The sequence below is a fragment of the Monopterus albus genome, unplaced genomic scaffold, assembly GCF_001952655.1.
Source record: "Monopterus albus unplaced genomic scaffold, M_albus_1.0 scaffold382.1, whole genome shotgun sequence".
In the NCBI taxonomy this organism is placed as follows: Eukaryota; Metazoa; Chordata; class Actinopteri; order Synbranchiformes; family Synbranchidae; genus Monopterus; species Monopterus albus.
The window spans coordinates 140,660-156,061 of record NW_018128262.1 but is presented as its reverse complement, the minus strand read 5'-3'; the positions used below and the strand labels follow the sequence as shown (position 1 = coordinate 156,061).

The window sequence follows — 15,402 nt, the reverse complement described above, 5'->3', positions numbered from 1 at the left end:
AAAAACAACACGGCTGCAGCGGCGAAAGAGAAAGAGTTAGCTTGGGGGAAAATAGCTGCCCGAGTCAATGGGTACGTTTACATTTTAATCATACAGTGTTCGGTGTAAGTAATTACTAAATAATGTTAGTAATGTTATTATTTGTCACTTGTAAAGTAAGGAATGGTTCTTAATTCTTCAATAATTGAATGAGTAACTTCAGTAATTGCATAAAATACCGATTTTTGTACGAATTAAAAGTGCAGTTTTATGTCTACCCTTTCTTAAAATTCCTATTGTGGTTGATATGGGATTTGTAAAGTAATGATTAATAAATAATCCAGTACGTTTTATGGAGAGTAATTATTACATTAATCAAAATACTTTTTTAAAATTGACCCAACACTGATGTAATAATATAAGAATTGAATTTTAATTTTCATGTAGGTGCATTGATGGGAATATGTGTGCCATCAATGCATCCAACCGCATTAGGAAATCCTGAAGGGGATTCTAATTATTAGTTTATTTCCAGAGGTCACAGCAAGATGTTATTAACTGATCATCATTTTTCAGATTAGCCTTACTGAAACGAATTCAATACCACTAACCTGCAATCCTGTGAAACTCCTCTTTAATGGCTCTGAGGGGTTTGTGCCCAGGAAACCCAACAAAAATTCACAGAAAGCGCTTGAGGGTGAGGCACACTTTCCGAACTATTCTACATACTGTGGCCTTACTTGCTCTGCATCCCCGATGTTATAAAGAAAACTGCCGTTTGCAACAAATCGTAACGCAACACAAAGCATCTGCTCGGATGTAAGAGCACGGCCACGATGGGGGATGTGTCTGATGTTTGGGTGGATAAGATTATTGATATATGTTATGGACTCTCTAGAAAAACGGTACCGCTCAAATAAAAATACATGGGGATATGACAAAAAATCAACTTGTGGCCTCAATATCCTCTCCCGACGTAAATGCAATTCCCTGCGAATTAATACAGCGTCCTCCTCTACAGGATCCTCTATGAATGGACACGCCATTTTGGTCTCTGCGTGACGGAAACGTGTGCAATCTATGAATGTACTGAAAGATTAAATGAGGTATTAAACACCTTTCACTTTAAAAAGGGGCGGAGACCCGGAGGAAACTCTGAGTTTCCCGAACAAAACCTGCTCGCCAGCAGGTTAGGTTCACAGAGTAAGTTGCCGTAGTAACTGACTCTGAGTTTAGATTACCTCTCTTTGTGAAACGGGTTTAACTTACCCCGCTTCACGGGTTTAAGTTACCTCCGTTTCTGAAACCGAAAACTCCGAGTTGCCCTCATTTCGGGGTTAACAAACTCTGAGTTTCGACAAAACCGCCTTCTTGAAATAGGCCCCAGGATGCACAGACATTACGGTAAACACACAAAATTCATTGTTGGCTTTAGTCTCTGTTTGGGATTTGTGAAAAATAACTGAAAACCTGAAAATCATAGACCTTATCTTTTGACAATGATCTAGTTGCTTTTATAAATGATTGACTTATAGAAAGGCAGCACATGTCATGATCTGTTTAGGAATTCCTGGGTGAGACCTTTATTTTGTACGAGACTCCCTGTATTGCACCGGCAGGTCTAAGCCATCTCCATTGGGCAACCTGGAGCATTTAAATCTTTATATGTCTCCTCCCTTTAAATTATGGTTTATTCTGGGTTCAATTGAGAGTTGAAAACTTGGGTCTTTCAGACTCTAGGCAAGCTTCACAGGCGTAAACACTTCCAGGTATGCAAGGAGGGTTTGGTGTGTACTTGGGTAGCAAATTGTCACCCAAGATTTTGTGACATGGCACTAAAGTGAGTCTGATTTCATGAGTTTCTGACAAGGGCACTAATGCAAATACTGCACTGTCACTCTACTCTGAAGTCTTTGAAGAACTGTTCCCAAAGAAACCAGGCTGTGCTAAGCTGTTCATGTTCATCTGTGACAAATGCACACCTCATTATTTTACCCAGCGATGATTTAGCAGAAGCAAAATGATGCACTCCTCTTTGGCAGCAGTTTTAGTTTCTATCAGCTAAACCATGTGGCCTGATTAAGGCCATGGGCCAGTGATTCTTGCTCCCAGTTGGGTGAGCAGTATATCACCTCTGCCAAGATGCAGGGCAGCCACTGCTCATGTACGTAAATACTTGCATGAGCTTTGCATTAACATACAGGGGGAACGCATTTTGACGGAACTCGAACATTAGCAGCAGTTAACACAAGAAAGACAAATGGGGTAGTTACCATCAACTGTAAAACCTGACTGGTTTATGACTTTGACCTTTGACTCCCCCCACATCACCACCGCCACTTTTGGTTTCTGCCTGTATGATGTCATTCTTGGCGACATTTTATCTACAAATATGAATCTGAAAAAAAATTACATCACTTTCTACTTCCTTGCCACCCACTTTTGACCCTCACCCCCTTATTGCATTGGATTCTGCGCTGACTGTGGATCGTAAAGGACACAGATGCAATTTATTTATTTATTTTGGCCAGATTAGGTGCACAATGGCAGGTCCCAGAAGCAGGACACTGACATGGAAAAGCAATTTCACAGTTGATAGTACACAATTAAATGTGTGAAAGAATGGGTGAGTATTCATTTAGAAGCTCAGTATTCAAGTTATGTTATTTACCTATTATTTGGCCGCAAAGAGGGGGTATTGGGCCATGCAGTCATAAATCCTCAAGGCCCCATAATAAGTAACATTTTCCAACCCTAATCTATCATACTATACCCATTTATGAAAATGTCTCCACTCTGACCTTAAGACAAAGCATCCCTGAATCCTATCCTTACCCAAGCAATGAGATGATATTTAGTGACTTGACACACGGCATCTGCATTATATTTGCTCAGGTTAAATTAAATACATTAAAAACAGTGTGCGAGCAGGGCCTGGAAGTGGGTGGCAAAGAGGAGTCTTCTCAGACAGCACATGAGTTCATCGCCCCAAGGCATGGATTTAAAATAACACTAAGTTTGTGTTAGAAATTAACCCGATTCTTTTGTTGGAAGCACGAGAAATGAAGACAGGAGAGGACCGTTTAAAATCAACAGAAAGTTTACTGAAAGTCTGAGCACAGATAGGGCTTACAGCGCTGGGATCAGAGAGATAGAGCTCCCGCAGGAGTTCCATCCACTGAACCGCGAATTAAGTTCTTACAATACATTTGATCTTCTTGGGCTGCTCTGCCCTGGACGGCGGTGCAACCTTCAACAGCTTTTTGATCCTATTGTCCATTTGGTGTGAACCAGAGCTCCCCCTTGTTAGAATGTGGTAAAGTCTAGATATGTGTGTATGTATGTGTGTGTGTCTCTCAGGTTGTAGCCCCCCTGTGTGTGTAAGACACCCCCTGGTGAAGCAGAACTTGGGATATGCTATGTGGGTCTAGGTGTGGATGTGAAACGGGTTAGCAGGGCTCTGTTAAAATGTAAATAGGCTATCTGGTCACAAAGAGATGCAGACATCTAGTCTCTACAGAAGTTACAGCTTTCAAAGTAAGCAGATTCTACTTCATTACAGTTATAAAATATATAAGTAAGGGAAATAAATGTATTAAAATAACCAAAGCTCAGTAGTTCTGGACAATCATCAATACAGCTGTAATATGTATAGACAAGGAAAATAAAGTTATAAAAGTAACTAAAGGGAACTACTGGTATGAGAAGTAACTAAAGCTTATAAAGTAACTAGAGTCTATAAGACTCAAATCTTACATTTGCATGAGAGCCCAGTAAGTTCTGAATCCAGCACAGTGTTGGCAAAGCATCTCATCGCTTCCATTCTCACTGTGCTTTTTTCTCTCTCAGACTTAGAGCTTCAGCTTCTGTGTGGATCAATGTTTTGTTCAACAGACAGCAGAGACCATGTTTTTGCAGGCTCAACCAAATTCAGTTAGAACAGAAGTGAGCCGGCTTGTAATTTTGTCTTGTTCATAGTTCTACAACAACAGCACAGAGGAAGTTCAAAGATGAGGCAAAGTACTGTGATTACATGTTTGATGACTGGAAAGAAAGGTGAGTTTGCAACAGCTAATGCTAATGATTTTAGCATTTTCTCAATTTTCTGGTTTTTATCATGCAGCAGCTAAGGCACGTTAGTCAAGTGAGAAGTCATCTATAATCTATTATCAGTGTTTTCAACTAAGAATCTATGTAATTATTTTATGGTTCACCGTTGTTTTTGCTTCCAAGTGTTGTCTAACCTGGAGATTTGTTTACAACTTGCAGATTGGCATCTTCTTGTTTCTTGCCCCCTTTGACTTTACTGTAGCCATGTTCACTTTGCTGTGTTCAGTGTTATCTTTACCAGTAAAATCATAGTTAGACTTAATGAAAATAAAACCTAATTTGTACACCAAACTGTGAAATATTTGAATCATGGACAATCTAAATAATCCTCATGGGTTTAATCCTGTTTAATTTAGATTTTTGGAGGGAGATGAATATGCTTTGAATTTTGCCAGTTTTAACATCCCTTATTTAAGGGGTTGACACTTAATTTGTTCTGTATATTTTTGTGATTTTTTAAAAAAGATTTGTGAGTACAAATTGTGAATGTGCATAATTCAGTATTTTCAGTTTAAAAAATGTGCAAACTATATTAAACTTTGCACCCCGATACACTCCATTGTTTGTAAGCTAATGCCAAACTCTTTTTGAGCCCATAAATGATCAAAACCATCACTGAGAAGACTGGCAGCTTCAGCTGGTGTTCATAAATTCACAACTTTAGCTCAAATTTGGAAAAACATTTATAGATCCTAAAAGGGCAAAAGTTGTCACACAGCCTTAAAAAATGACTTCCAAAATGTATTTGCTGTTGCCATAACTGTGGTTTGCTTTTATATGTAATAACTGTACCATTACATCTGGCTCACTTGGTTGCCGGAAAGTGGCTGATATCACAGCATGTTAAGTGTCTGCAGTCTTCTTTCTCTGGTGGGAGCACTCACTTTTCAACAGGAAGTACCATGGTCTATACAGGGGTCTTCAATTAAGATCCCAGGAGGTCCAGCCCGTTAACATCGTCCCGAGCTGAAGGCCAGGTTGCATGTCAACATTTTTACAGTACTTTTAACAGTTTTTTTTCTCAGCTATGCACACATTTCAAGTTATAAAATGATTTCTCACTTTCCCAAAAATCTTAAATATTAAGATAATTAAATTTGGCTTTAGTTCCCTCTACTTTATTGTTTTTTATGACGTTTAACTTTTCATAACCACCCTACACTCGGAGCAGAGCAGAATACTTTCCTTGCTATGTTTGTAGGACAGAGGTAGAATAAAGGCATGTTTGTGATTTTCAGCATCAGCATTCAGAGACTGTAAACTTCTGTCTGTCACTCAGACCTGCTCCCTCACTGACGGCACTCACTTGCCCTCGGGTGCAACGGCTGGGCTGGCCATGCGCTGCCTATTCAGAAAGCTCACCTGAACACATTTAAAGTACAAAAAAAAGAATGTCAAAACTCCTGTAGTAAATACATATTATAACAGTGAAGCAGTATGTACATTACAATAGCAGATACAATATACAGATTTTATAATATAATTAAATGGTAATTAAATTACAGCAGGATGCAGTACAGTAGAAATATTTTCTTCAGAGATCCAATTTTTTTCATGTAACATAAGGTAAACAAAATACACTGCATTTTCAATATATACAATCAGAATAATATCAGTGCATATGACTTATAAGAGAATTTTTTGTTCCGGTTGCTAACCCAATGAGTGTTGAAATCTCTCTGTCCATTATGCCATCTTTCCTTTTCAGTCATCCATCACCCGTCCATCAATGGATCGATCATCCCTCTCTCCTGTCTGTCCAGCGATTCCAATCATTCATCCAGCAACACATTTATTCTCCACCCAACCACCTACCTATTTAAAACCTGCATCATCCAGCCATTCACTTTGTAGTTGTTTTCAAGGTCACGATGCTTATACTCTGGCTGCTCTCAGTTACTTACAACAGGTTTCATAAAGAGTAACTGAGTAACTGACATATTGAAGAGCTTTCAGACAGGACGCGGTATGCACCGCGCTTGCCGCGGGGGTTAGGCGCAGCATAGGGGAGATGGGCGCACACATGCAAAACGCCAATTGCTAGGTGACCAAAAAGCTTTCCAGGAGCTGGTTAGCAGATATTAACTAGTTTTTCGAGCAGCTGACTTGGATGTATCTATCTACATGTCAGAAAAAAGCTCTGGTTTTAGCTGTATTGATGATGAGGAGGAGACGAGCGGCAGCAAAGAAGAACAGGGTGTGGGTCTACCAAAATCAGCTTCTCCTCCATTTTCTTTGTTGTTTGTCAGGTTTTCTGCTATTGGACTGATTGAGGTGTTGTCACAAAACCTTGCACCAAAGTTGCGCAGTGATGGCACACGTGACCTTGCACTCTGCTCAGCTCAGGGCAGTGAGGATATGTACTTGTGCTGAGCAACACATAGAAATGAATGAGTTTGACAGTGGAGCGCAGCACCCAACACATCCTATCTGAAAGTCATCACAAGAATATTAACCCTTCTGATATCAGTTTGTTTTTTCTTTCCATTTTGACTACATTACCGACTAATTGTAACTCAAGGAGCTGTTATGGGAACAGTTAAAAGTATGAACCATTTGGGCTTCGACCTGTGACATGACATGCCATCTATCTTTAAATACAGTGGTATTGTTTCAGATTTCTCAGTGAATAATCCATAGAATTCTTTCTGTGAATAGAAATGCAATACAATGCTGGAAAGCCTCAGAGTAAGAATACAACAATACAGCAGTTATACATAAAATGGATCTTTCCTCAAAAAATATACAACATGACACTGATGTTTATTTACAGATACTTACCCCTCACTGAATGATTATTCAGTGAATAGTGCTATATTCCTCTCTGAAAATGTGAAACCTATACTGCTATTGTTAGGAAAAAAACAGGTGCTGGTTACTGACAAAGTTTTTTTGTTTGTGGTGCCTTCTCACACAACATATTTCACATGACATACTTTAGTAAAAGGATGTGAGATGATCTGTCAAAGAAATGCTGTTCAGTCTACCTGACCTACAGTGACAATGCTCACAAATGGCTAACAAAAGATTCTCACAAATCTAATAAGGCTGTTATAAAGCTGAACTATTGCTTGGATTCACCAAAAGAGCTGGTGCTTAAATCCTCTAAGGACTTTCAAGGTTAGAATACAGCCAGTCTGGTCTCTGATTGAGTATGTGTCTGAACACTGGTAACCACGAGCCAGCGCTATAGGGATGTTGCAATCATTCAGCAGGACATGAGGAGATCTATGCATGATTTTTCTTAATATTGAAAATGAGCATATCAGAATGATATAAAGTCTCTGCATTCCTCAGCATCCTTGCTAGCATATATGGGTTTCTGGTTGCTTGGATAGCATCTTATCTGAGTTATTATACATAAAGTATGTGCACATGCACACAAATTGGAAGAACAATGCTTGAATATGTTTTGCCTTTAGATAACCAGTGGCATGCAAATGAGTGAGCTCTTGCCAGTGAAAACTCCACTGTGTAGAGATGAGTCCAGGTCATTACATGTCAGAGAGATGTTTCCTCAAACAGATTTACACCAGCACCCCATTCACCTAAAGATGTGTTGCAATAATGCTTCAATTGCATCAGACGCCATTTGACTTCCAGCTGCTATTCGCTGTCTGTGTATAAAGTACAAACTGGAAAACACATTAGGATTTAATTATTTCCCATATGCATTTTCAGTTGGAAAGTAATATAGCTTTCATTAATGGATCATTTCTTACAGTATTAAAATTGTTGCACCCCTGACATATCAAACCTTGTTTTTTTAGAGTTGTATCACTCATTTAATTCACTTAATTCATTTAATATGAATTGTGTTTAATATGAAAGCCAAATGACTTGCCTGGAGTGATGAATCCAGATTCTCTGTGGATTCATTATCACTCAGCTCTGTAGTCTCTTTCAGCTCATTGTTTTGGTTGTTCTGGGTGCAGCAAAGCCACTTTAGGCGAACAAGCAACCCTACACAAGCTTCACAGTACCCTTGCTTGGCACCAGTGGGCAGACAGACAAACTAGGTGATAGAGATGAAGACAATAAACCCAGTATAGTTCTCAAAAGGTACGTGAAGGACAAAACATATGGAGAATTAATATTTGACTTAAATTTGTTGTGTTGCCAGAAACAAATGAATACCAGTGTAATTCCATGTCAGACAGGTGTTTGCTAACATGTTAGTCATATCAACTTTAAAAGGTGGCTGCATGCTGGAGCGACTGCAAACAAACAGGACAGAATTCCACACAGTTATTTTCCATATGTGAAATAACTATTTTTTTCTCCTTCAGTGCACAAAGAACGACTGGGTCATAAAGTCATACATTCAAATATATAAAATAATTACGTAGATTCTTAGTTGAAAACACTGATAATAGATTGAGATATTGTGCTAGTTCTTAGAGCAATTTATAGACAGAGTGTGAGCATGGGCATGCAGAAATAATACTGTAAAGTATCTCTCATGTAACATAGCAACATTGTGTGGGTGTTCTAACAGGGTGAAGAAAAGCAAGCAAGACAAATTTGAGATTCTTCTTGAGACCGCAGCTGCTGTGAAGTGTCTGTAGTATGAACCTGAAAATTTGAAGCAGCTGAAGGCAGAATTTGGTCTTTGAGTGTTTTGCTTCAGCACAGCATAGCAGCAGAACAGGGTACATTGCCAAGGCTTGCTCACAACCAGCACATAGGAATTACAGTATCATCTTTTCCCACGGTTACCCAAGCCAGAAATAGGGGTTGAGTTTCCAGATATCCAGCCCAACCACTTAGGAATTGCATTGCATATGAATTCATCCAACTTTGGATGTACGGTTCAGTGTCCACATCCAGCTGGTACTCCGTTGAATTAAAAGTCATGTGTCACTTCTCACTGTGGGATCCAGGAATTTTAAGGTCCCAGCTTATTTCCAGAGGCTTCAATGAAAAGCTTCAGTGAGCCAGACATGAAAACTAGAGGTTGAAGACAATAGCATGCCATATTTGTAGTCTAACTGGAGGATCAACAAGTAGAAAATGAATAGTTGTTGATATTTAAAGTCCAGCTTAGAAGTTAAACTTGAAAAACTACAGTACTGTGAGAATTGTCAGCCGTTTTGATTTGCTGTGATTCAATAAAAAAAGTCTGTCATCTAACATAAGGAACTACAATAGTCAGCTGTTTATCTGCTGTCCTGAGATACATTTCGTCATGTGTTGACTTCATTTTCGTCCAAGTCAGAGGGCTGCTGAACACAGATCACTGAAGAAATCTGGAAAAAACAAGAAAGAGTCATGTCAGCTTCAACTTCCAATACAATCTGCCATCACATTAGATCATATCCAAAACAGTGGATAAATAGGGACAATGTGGCATTGAAACAACAAGGGGATGCACAGATCGGACTACGACCAAATATTGGCAAACCAAACAACAAAACTTGAATAGGGCTGTAAAACAAGGATGCATAACAGTGAGGTGTTCAGTGTCTGCAATAATATCAGCCAATAGCATATAAAAACAACAGGAAAGTCAGACATGGGCAATCGACACAGAGAGCCGAAGAGGGCTTTTCGTAAATACGTTCCACTTCCACCAAAATAGTGAAGGTCAACTGCTAGACCATGATGTTCTGTCATCTTCAAGTATTAAATAAAAACTCTACTTAGGAAATAAATGAGCTAAAAGAAGAAAGAAGAAAAGGGATGGCAATGAGGAAAAGGAAATGATAGCTGTTTTGAACAGGGGTGGACAGCGCACAGTAGCAAAACAAGCAAGGCAATGACAAACACTTCAAGGAACAGCCTTCAAGCTGATATGGAAGGGAGGTGGGACATGGCAGAGAGATGGACTGAGGACAGAGGGGACACCAAAGTGAGCGAACACACAGAGAGCCCAGGAGTGGCTGTCCTATGGGTACCATACTATCAACACTACAGTGAAACAATATGTGCTCAAGTTTCATATAAGGTCCAGACTAATATAGAAGGTATGTACTGTATATGGAACTCTGAAGCAGAGAAGCAATTTGGAGTGAGAGGAGTTACTCATTCTGGAATCATTTTATTCTCAAAGTGAAACATCTATAATCTTGTACCACATGTGCCTAAGTACAAAGCAACATCATGGTCTGCTAGTGCAACTACTACTACTACTACTAGGAAACTACTTACTAAGTACTCCTACTTGCAGTAAGTTAGTAGTTTACAGTAGTGTAAGCTGTTCTGTGCTAGGTGGAGGTAAAAGGATACTGGAGCAGTGATGTAACAGGGCTGTAATTAGGTTTGAGTGTCACAGGTAATGTTGTGTTCAATTCCATGGGGTGAACAGTGGAGACAAAAAAGATGACTGTTTACTACTTGTGTTGTTGAACATCTCCATCTCATGGTTATGTGAGGACTAGAAGACAGTCCATGTCACTTCTGTTTTGTCAGGTGCCAGGTTGAAATGTGGTTTCACTGGCCCACAGTGTAACATAGTAGTGCCACAATAATGGCGGTAAAATGGTGGCATGGCAACACTTTTTATATTGCAGCCCAGTATGCTTCTTTGTGTTCTTGGTGGTTTATAGCAACAAAAATGAAGCAATAAAGCAGTGCATTACCACTAACTGGGCTGGAGTGTGGATGGGGAAGCTAACATGTAGTGTCTGCTGAAGGCGAGTGCTACACACATTAGGAAGGTGGCGGCTGGGTCCAACAAATGCCTGACTTTCATTCAGAGGACCGGAGATCAGTCAAGTCTCCTGCAACACTGTACTTTTAGGATTTAGTCAGTCTGCTCTTCACTGCATCCATTTGACTTTTTGTTCTTTTTTAAAATGTATATATAGCCTAGACCCTTGAAAATAGATTTCTGCCCTGGAGAGTCAAGGTGATCTGAAGAGGACGTCTGGCGGTGAAAGCTGAAAGCAGCACTGACCAAACTGTTGTTGCTGCGCCTGTCATAGCTGCTGTTGCGATTAAAGCCTGGGCGGTTGCGGGAATTAAAATGTGATTGATGAGCCGGGCGACGTGTGATGTTGGCAGAGCCTGCTTTGCGTCGGGACATCCAGGTTAGGATCACGTAAACCAGGGCCCCCAAGACCAGGCCCACGGCCATGGACACACAGAAAGCTATGATCAGAGGCACTGTGAAAAAGAAATACATTAAACAGGATATTCTGTGCTGCAGTGTTTTTGATTGATACTTCACAAACATCCTCTAAATGTTTTATTTCTATGCTACTTGATTTTTTTTTCCTCTTTCCTCCCAACATTTTTTGCTCTTAAAAATCACTGAGGAATAAGAGTTTAATAATAGCTCCATACATGCAGTACATCTAAATGCACTTAATTCTTAATAAAAGTCAGTTTTTTAATAATCCCCTGTTAATGGAAGAAATTTTAATTAGAATTCTCGCGTGCCCTGAGGATTACAGCACAATCAGGAAGCTTGCTTTTTATGTGCTTACTATGTTTCCTTCCACCTACACCTGTGAGGCAACTTTCTCGAGTGACGCATAAAAACTTGCAGAATGCCCTGCGCATTAAAATGACATCTCTAACACCAGACATACAGAAAATGGTGAAAGAAGGGAAATACCAGTTTTCCCACTGAGTCTTTCAAATGTTGTAGTTATCGATCCGTTTTTTTGTGCTCATATTGGCCGTTCTGTGTTTCTGTCTTTTAGGATCACGTTGAATCCCGCTTCAAAAGTCCTCCAGATGAAGCAGTGGTCACTGTTCATAAAAACAAATGCATAATAATAATTAAGTTGTTATAATAATAAAGAAAGTGTCTGAATATGTCCTTTATTTAATTTATATGCTCAGCTTCATGGATGTGAGTGCAGCAGTGACACAACACAGAACGGTTCTGTCACCGCAAGCTGCAGCACAGTGCGGGAGAGGAGGGGAGGGGTTACAGAGCGACTCACAGTGAACCTTTGAAAGTGTCAAATTGAACTCAAATTAATAGTCATAAAATAACATAAAAAAGGATTGGACGCTGTTCGTGTGACTCGGACTCATGCTATATAAATATAACGTTTCAAAATTCATCCGGTGAGCCAAAAATATTTCAGGCCGGGCCAGAATTGGTCCGTGGGCTGGACGTTGCCGACCCCTGGCCTAAATTGTCAGAAAAATCAGCTGGCATGAATTTCAGTGATGATTTCGACCATTTTAACATTGGTATTTAAATGCAAAGAGTGACAGGACCATATATCTGAGCATTTAAAAATCTCTAAAAGACAGCTTCATATAATGCAATATTTAAATCACAACCTATTTAAATTGACCATATAAAGTGTCGAGCTGCTATATGGATTTGTTGGAATTACGAGACAGGCAAAAGAATGCTCTTATAGGCATTTTTTCTTCTGAGGCATGCTTATAGCCTAGTTTACCAAGACATTTGAGCTTCTCCCATCATTTAACCACAGCACATGTTGTTAGGTTTGATATGCACCAGCTTGCACTGTGAATGATTCCTTTTATTTATAATTCGTCACTGTAATGTTTTCCCTGCACATTTCAGTTAGTGTCCTAGTCCTGTTCTGATGGATGTATGTCACAGAAACAGCTGGTAAACAGCTGTGCATTGCACTTTAACGAAGATGGGACTCACTTAACATTAGGCCATGCAGCCACATAGTTGCGACAATCTTTTTTCTTGTAAAAGTGGATCACAATATATGAAAAAACTTATAATAAAGTACAAATCTCACCTATATGTGGCTCGTCCTAGTGGATTTTGTTGCCTTTTTTTCCTTGTTTTGTAATTTGCTAAATAGATTCGACCTAAAATGTAGGATTGGCAATGCTGGAAAAACCAGCACGAGGAACCTCAATTTTGAAAGTAGCCAAATGAAAAAGCCACTCCTCCACACACTGCAATGTGCACTGCCTGGCTACTATTTACAGATTTTAGGAAAATAACAAATGCCCCCAAACAAAATAAAACTGATAATTACCTGTCCAGCAAAAACACAGAGCAGTAACATGGCATCACCTTTCAGCCACATTTGTTCTATCAGTTGTCACCATTGTTCAAAAGCCACACCAATGTTAACTCTGGCTTTACTTCTTGCAGCATCCAACTTCTTTTTAATTGTACCTTAATACGGTGCTAACTGTCCAGATCTGCAGCCCTGAACCATAGTTGGGGACATCTGGTTCATGGCTAAAATGCTTCACCCCTGGCTTGTAGGCAGGAACTACAGCCTCCATTTGAGAACTAGAGAAATGCATTTCCTGTTGAAAATGCGTGTGGATGCTAATAAAAGCTGAACGACCATCCTGAAAATGGCTGAAATCAATTGCTGAAACAGCTGAAAAATGAGAAGAAATGGCTGAGGTTCTTTGTTGAATTAGTTGAGAAGAAATGGCTGAAGTTCTTTGTTGAATAATCTGAAGAATGCGATGCAATAAAGTACTACTGGCTGAACATTGTGATACCTGAAGGGCTTTTCTAGCTGAAAGTATGCTGAACTTATTAAGATGTGAAAATGGGGGGGTGACAGAGAGAAGGAGAGAGAGGAGTTATGTAGTGGCATGTCCCAATTGTGCTGCATTTTATGAACCACCAGATGGCACTCCAAGACTGTGTCATTGACTCAGCATTTTGAGCTCCCATTGACTTGTTTTGCAAAATATGATGAAAACCACAATGGCCTGTATAGCTGAAAGTATGCTGGGACTTATAAAGTGCCAAAGAAAGGGTGGAAGATCCCAGAATAATAACTAGAGAAATGCATTGCCTGTCAAAAATGTGTGTGGATGCTATGTGCTGAAGGATTGCCCTGAAAATGCTAAACATTTTGATACCTGAAAGGCATACGTATCTACCTGAAAGTATGCTGAAGTAAAAATTTCCCATTATTTTGAATGGGGGAATATTTTCAAAATAAAGCTAAATATTTCAGAAGTGTGAAGTGTAGAAAAATTCTGAGTCGAAGCATGAATGTCCTGGAGGAGCTGAACATTTTGATACCCGAAATAGGTGAAGGTATGCTGAAGTAGATTTATCCCATTCATTTGAATCAGGGAAAACTTTCAAAATAAAGCTAAATATTTCAAAAGTATGAAAGTTGTAAAAAATGTTAATACACGCCATAATGTCCTGAAAAACCTGAATATTTTGATACCAGAGTGGCTTTTGTAGTTGAAAGTATACTGAACTTATTAAGATGTGAACACTTTCCTATTGGTCCCCACAAAGTCGGTAAAACAAGTGGTGTTTTGTGTGTGTGTGTATGTGTGTGTGTAGGTGTCTGTGTGTGTATGAGAAAGAAAGAGTAGTCCTACACACTGAGAAATATTACAGTGTGGCTATTGAAATGAGACAAAAAAAATGTAAATGGTAATTATGCAAAAATCATAAAAAATATCAAAACGCCGTTTACAGTATGAATAGCTGAAGAGTTGCTGAATAGTTATTAGTTGAAATGGTGGTTTTAGCTGAAGGTATGCTGAAGATATTAAAATGTGAAAATTTGTCCCATTCATTTGAATGGGAAAATTTTTGTGAAAAAAGCTGAATTTATTAAAAAGTATAAATGTTATAAAAAAATCTGTATACAAGCACACATGTCCTTAAAAAGATGAACATTTTGACACTTTAAATGGCCATTCTAGGTGAAAGTATGCTGGACAAGTTGAACGCCAAAAAACAGCGGCAGAAACCGAAATAATAACTACAGAAATGCATTTCCTGTCAAAAATGCGTGTGGATGCTGTGTGCTGAAGGATCGCTCTGAAAATGCTAAACATTTTGACACCTGAAAGGCATATCTACCTGAAAGTATGCTGAAGTAGAATTTTCCCATTCATTTGAATGAGGCAAGATTTTCAAAATAAAACAAAATATTTCAAAAGTATGATGTTTAGAAAAATTCTGAATAGAAGCATGAATGTCCTTGAGGAGCTGAACATTTTGATACCTGAGATAGCTAAAAGTATGCTGAAGTAGATTTTTCCCATTCATTTGAATGGGTCAAAACTTTCAAAATAAAGCTAAATATTTTAAAAGGATGAAGTTTAGAAAAATTCTGCATAGAAGCATGAATGTCCTGGAGGAGCTGAACATTTTGATACCTGAAAGTATGCTGAGTGTAGAATTTTTCCCATTCATTTGAATGGGGCAAAACTTTCAAAATAAAGCTAAATATTTCAAAAGTACGAAGTTTAGAACAATTCTGAATAGAAGCATGAATGTCCTTGAGGAGCTGGACATTTTGATAGCTAAAATAGCTAAAAGTATGATGAAGTAGACTTTTCCCCATTTATTTGATTGAGGCAAAGCTTTCAAAATAAAGCTAAATATTTCAAAAGTATAAGGTTTACAAAACCTCT

The 15,402-nt window shown here is 38.9% G+C and overlaps 1 protein-coding gene across 1 annotated transcript in view; it reads right to left on the bottom strand.

Moving 5' to 3' along the window:
• Positions 1 to 5,561: 5,561 nt before the first annotated feature.
• The window catches only part of LOC109951381 (guanine nucleotide exchange factor DBS-like), a gene marked incomplete at its 5' end in the record, with an annotated part of 148,395 nt that continues 138,554 nt past the window's right edge, over positions 5,562 to 15,402 (bottom strand). The window contains 1 exon segment of the mRNA XM_020585859.1: positions 5,562 to 9,338. Within this exon segment, the coding sequence (XP_020441515.1) occupies position 9,338 (1 nt within the window).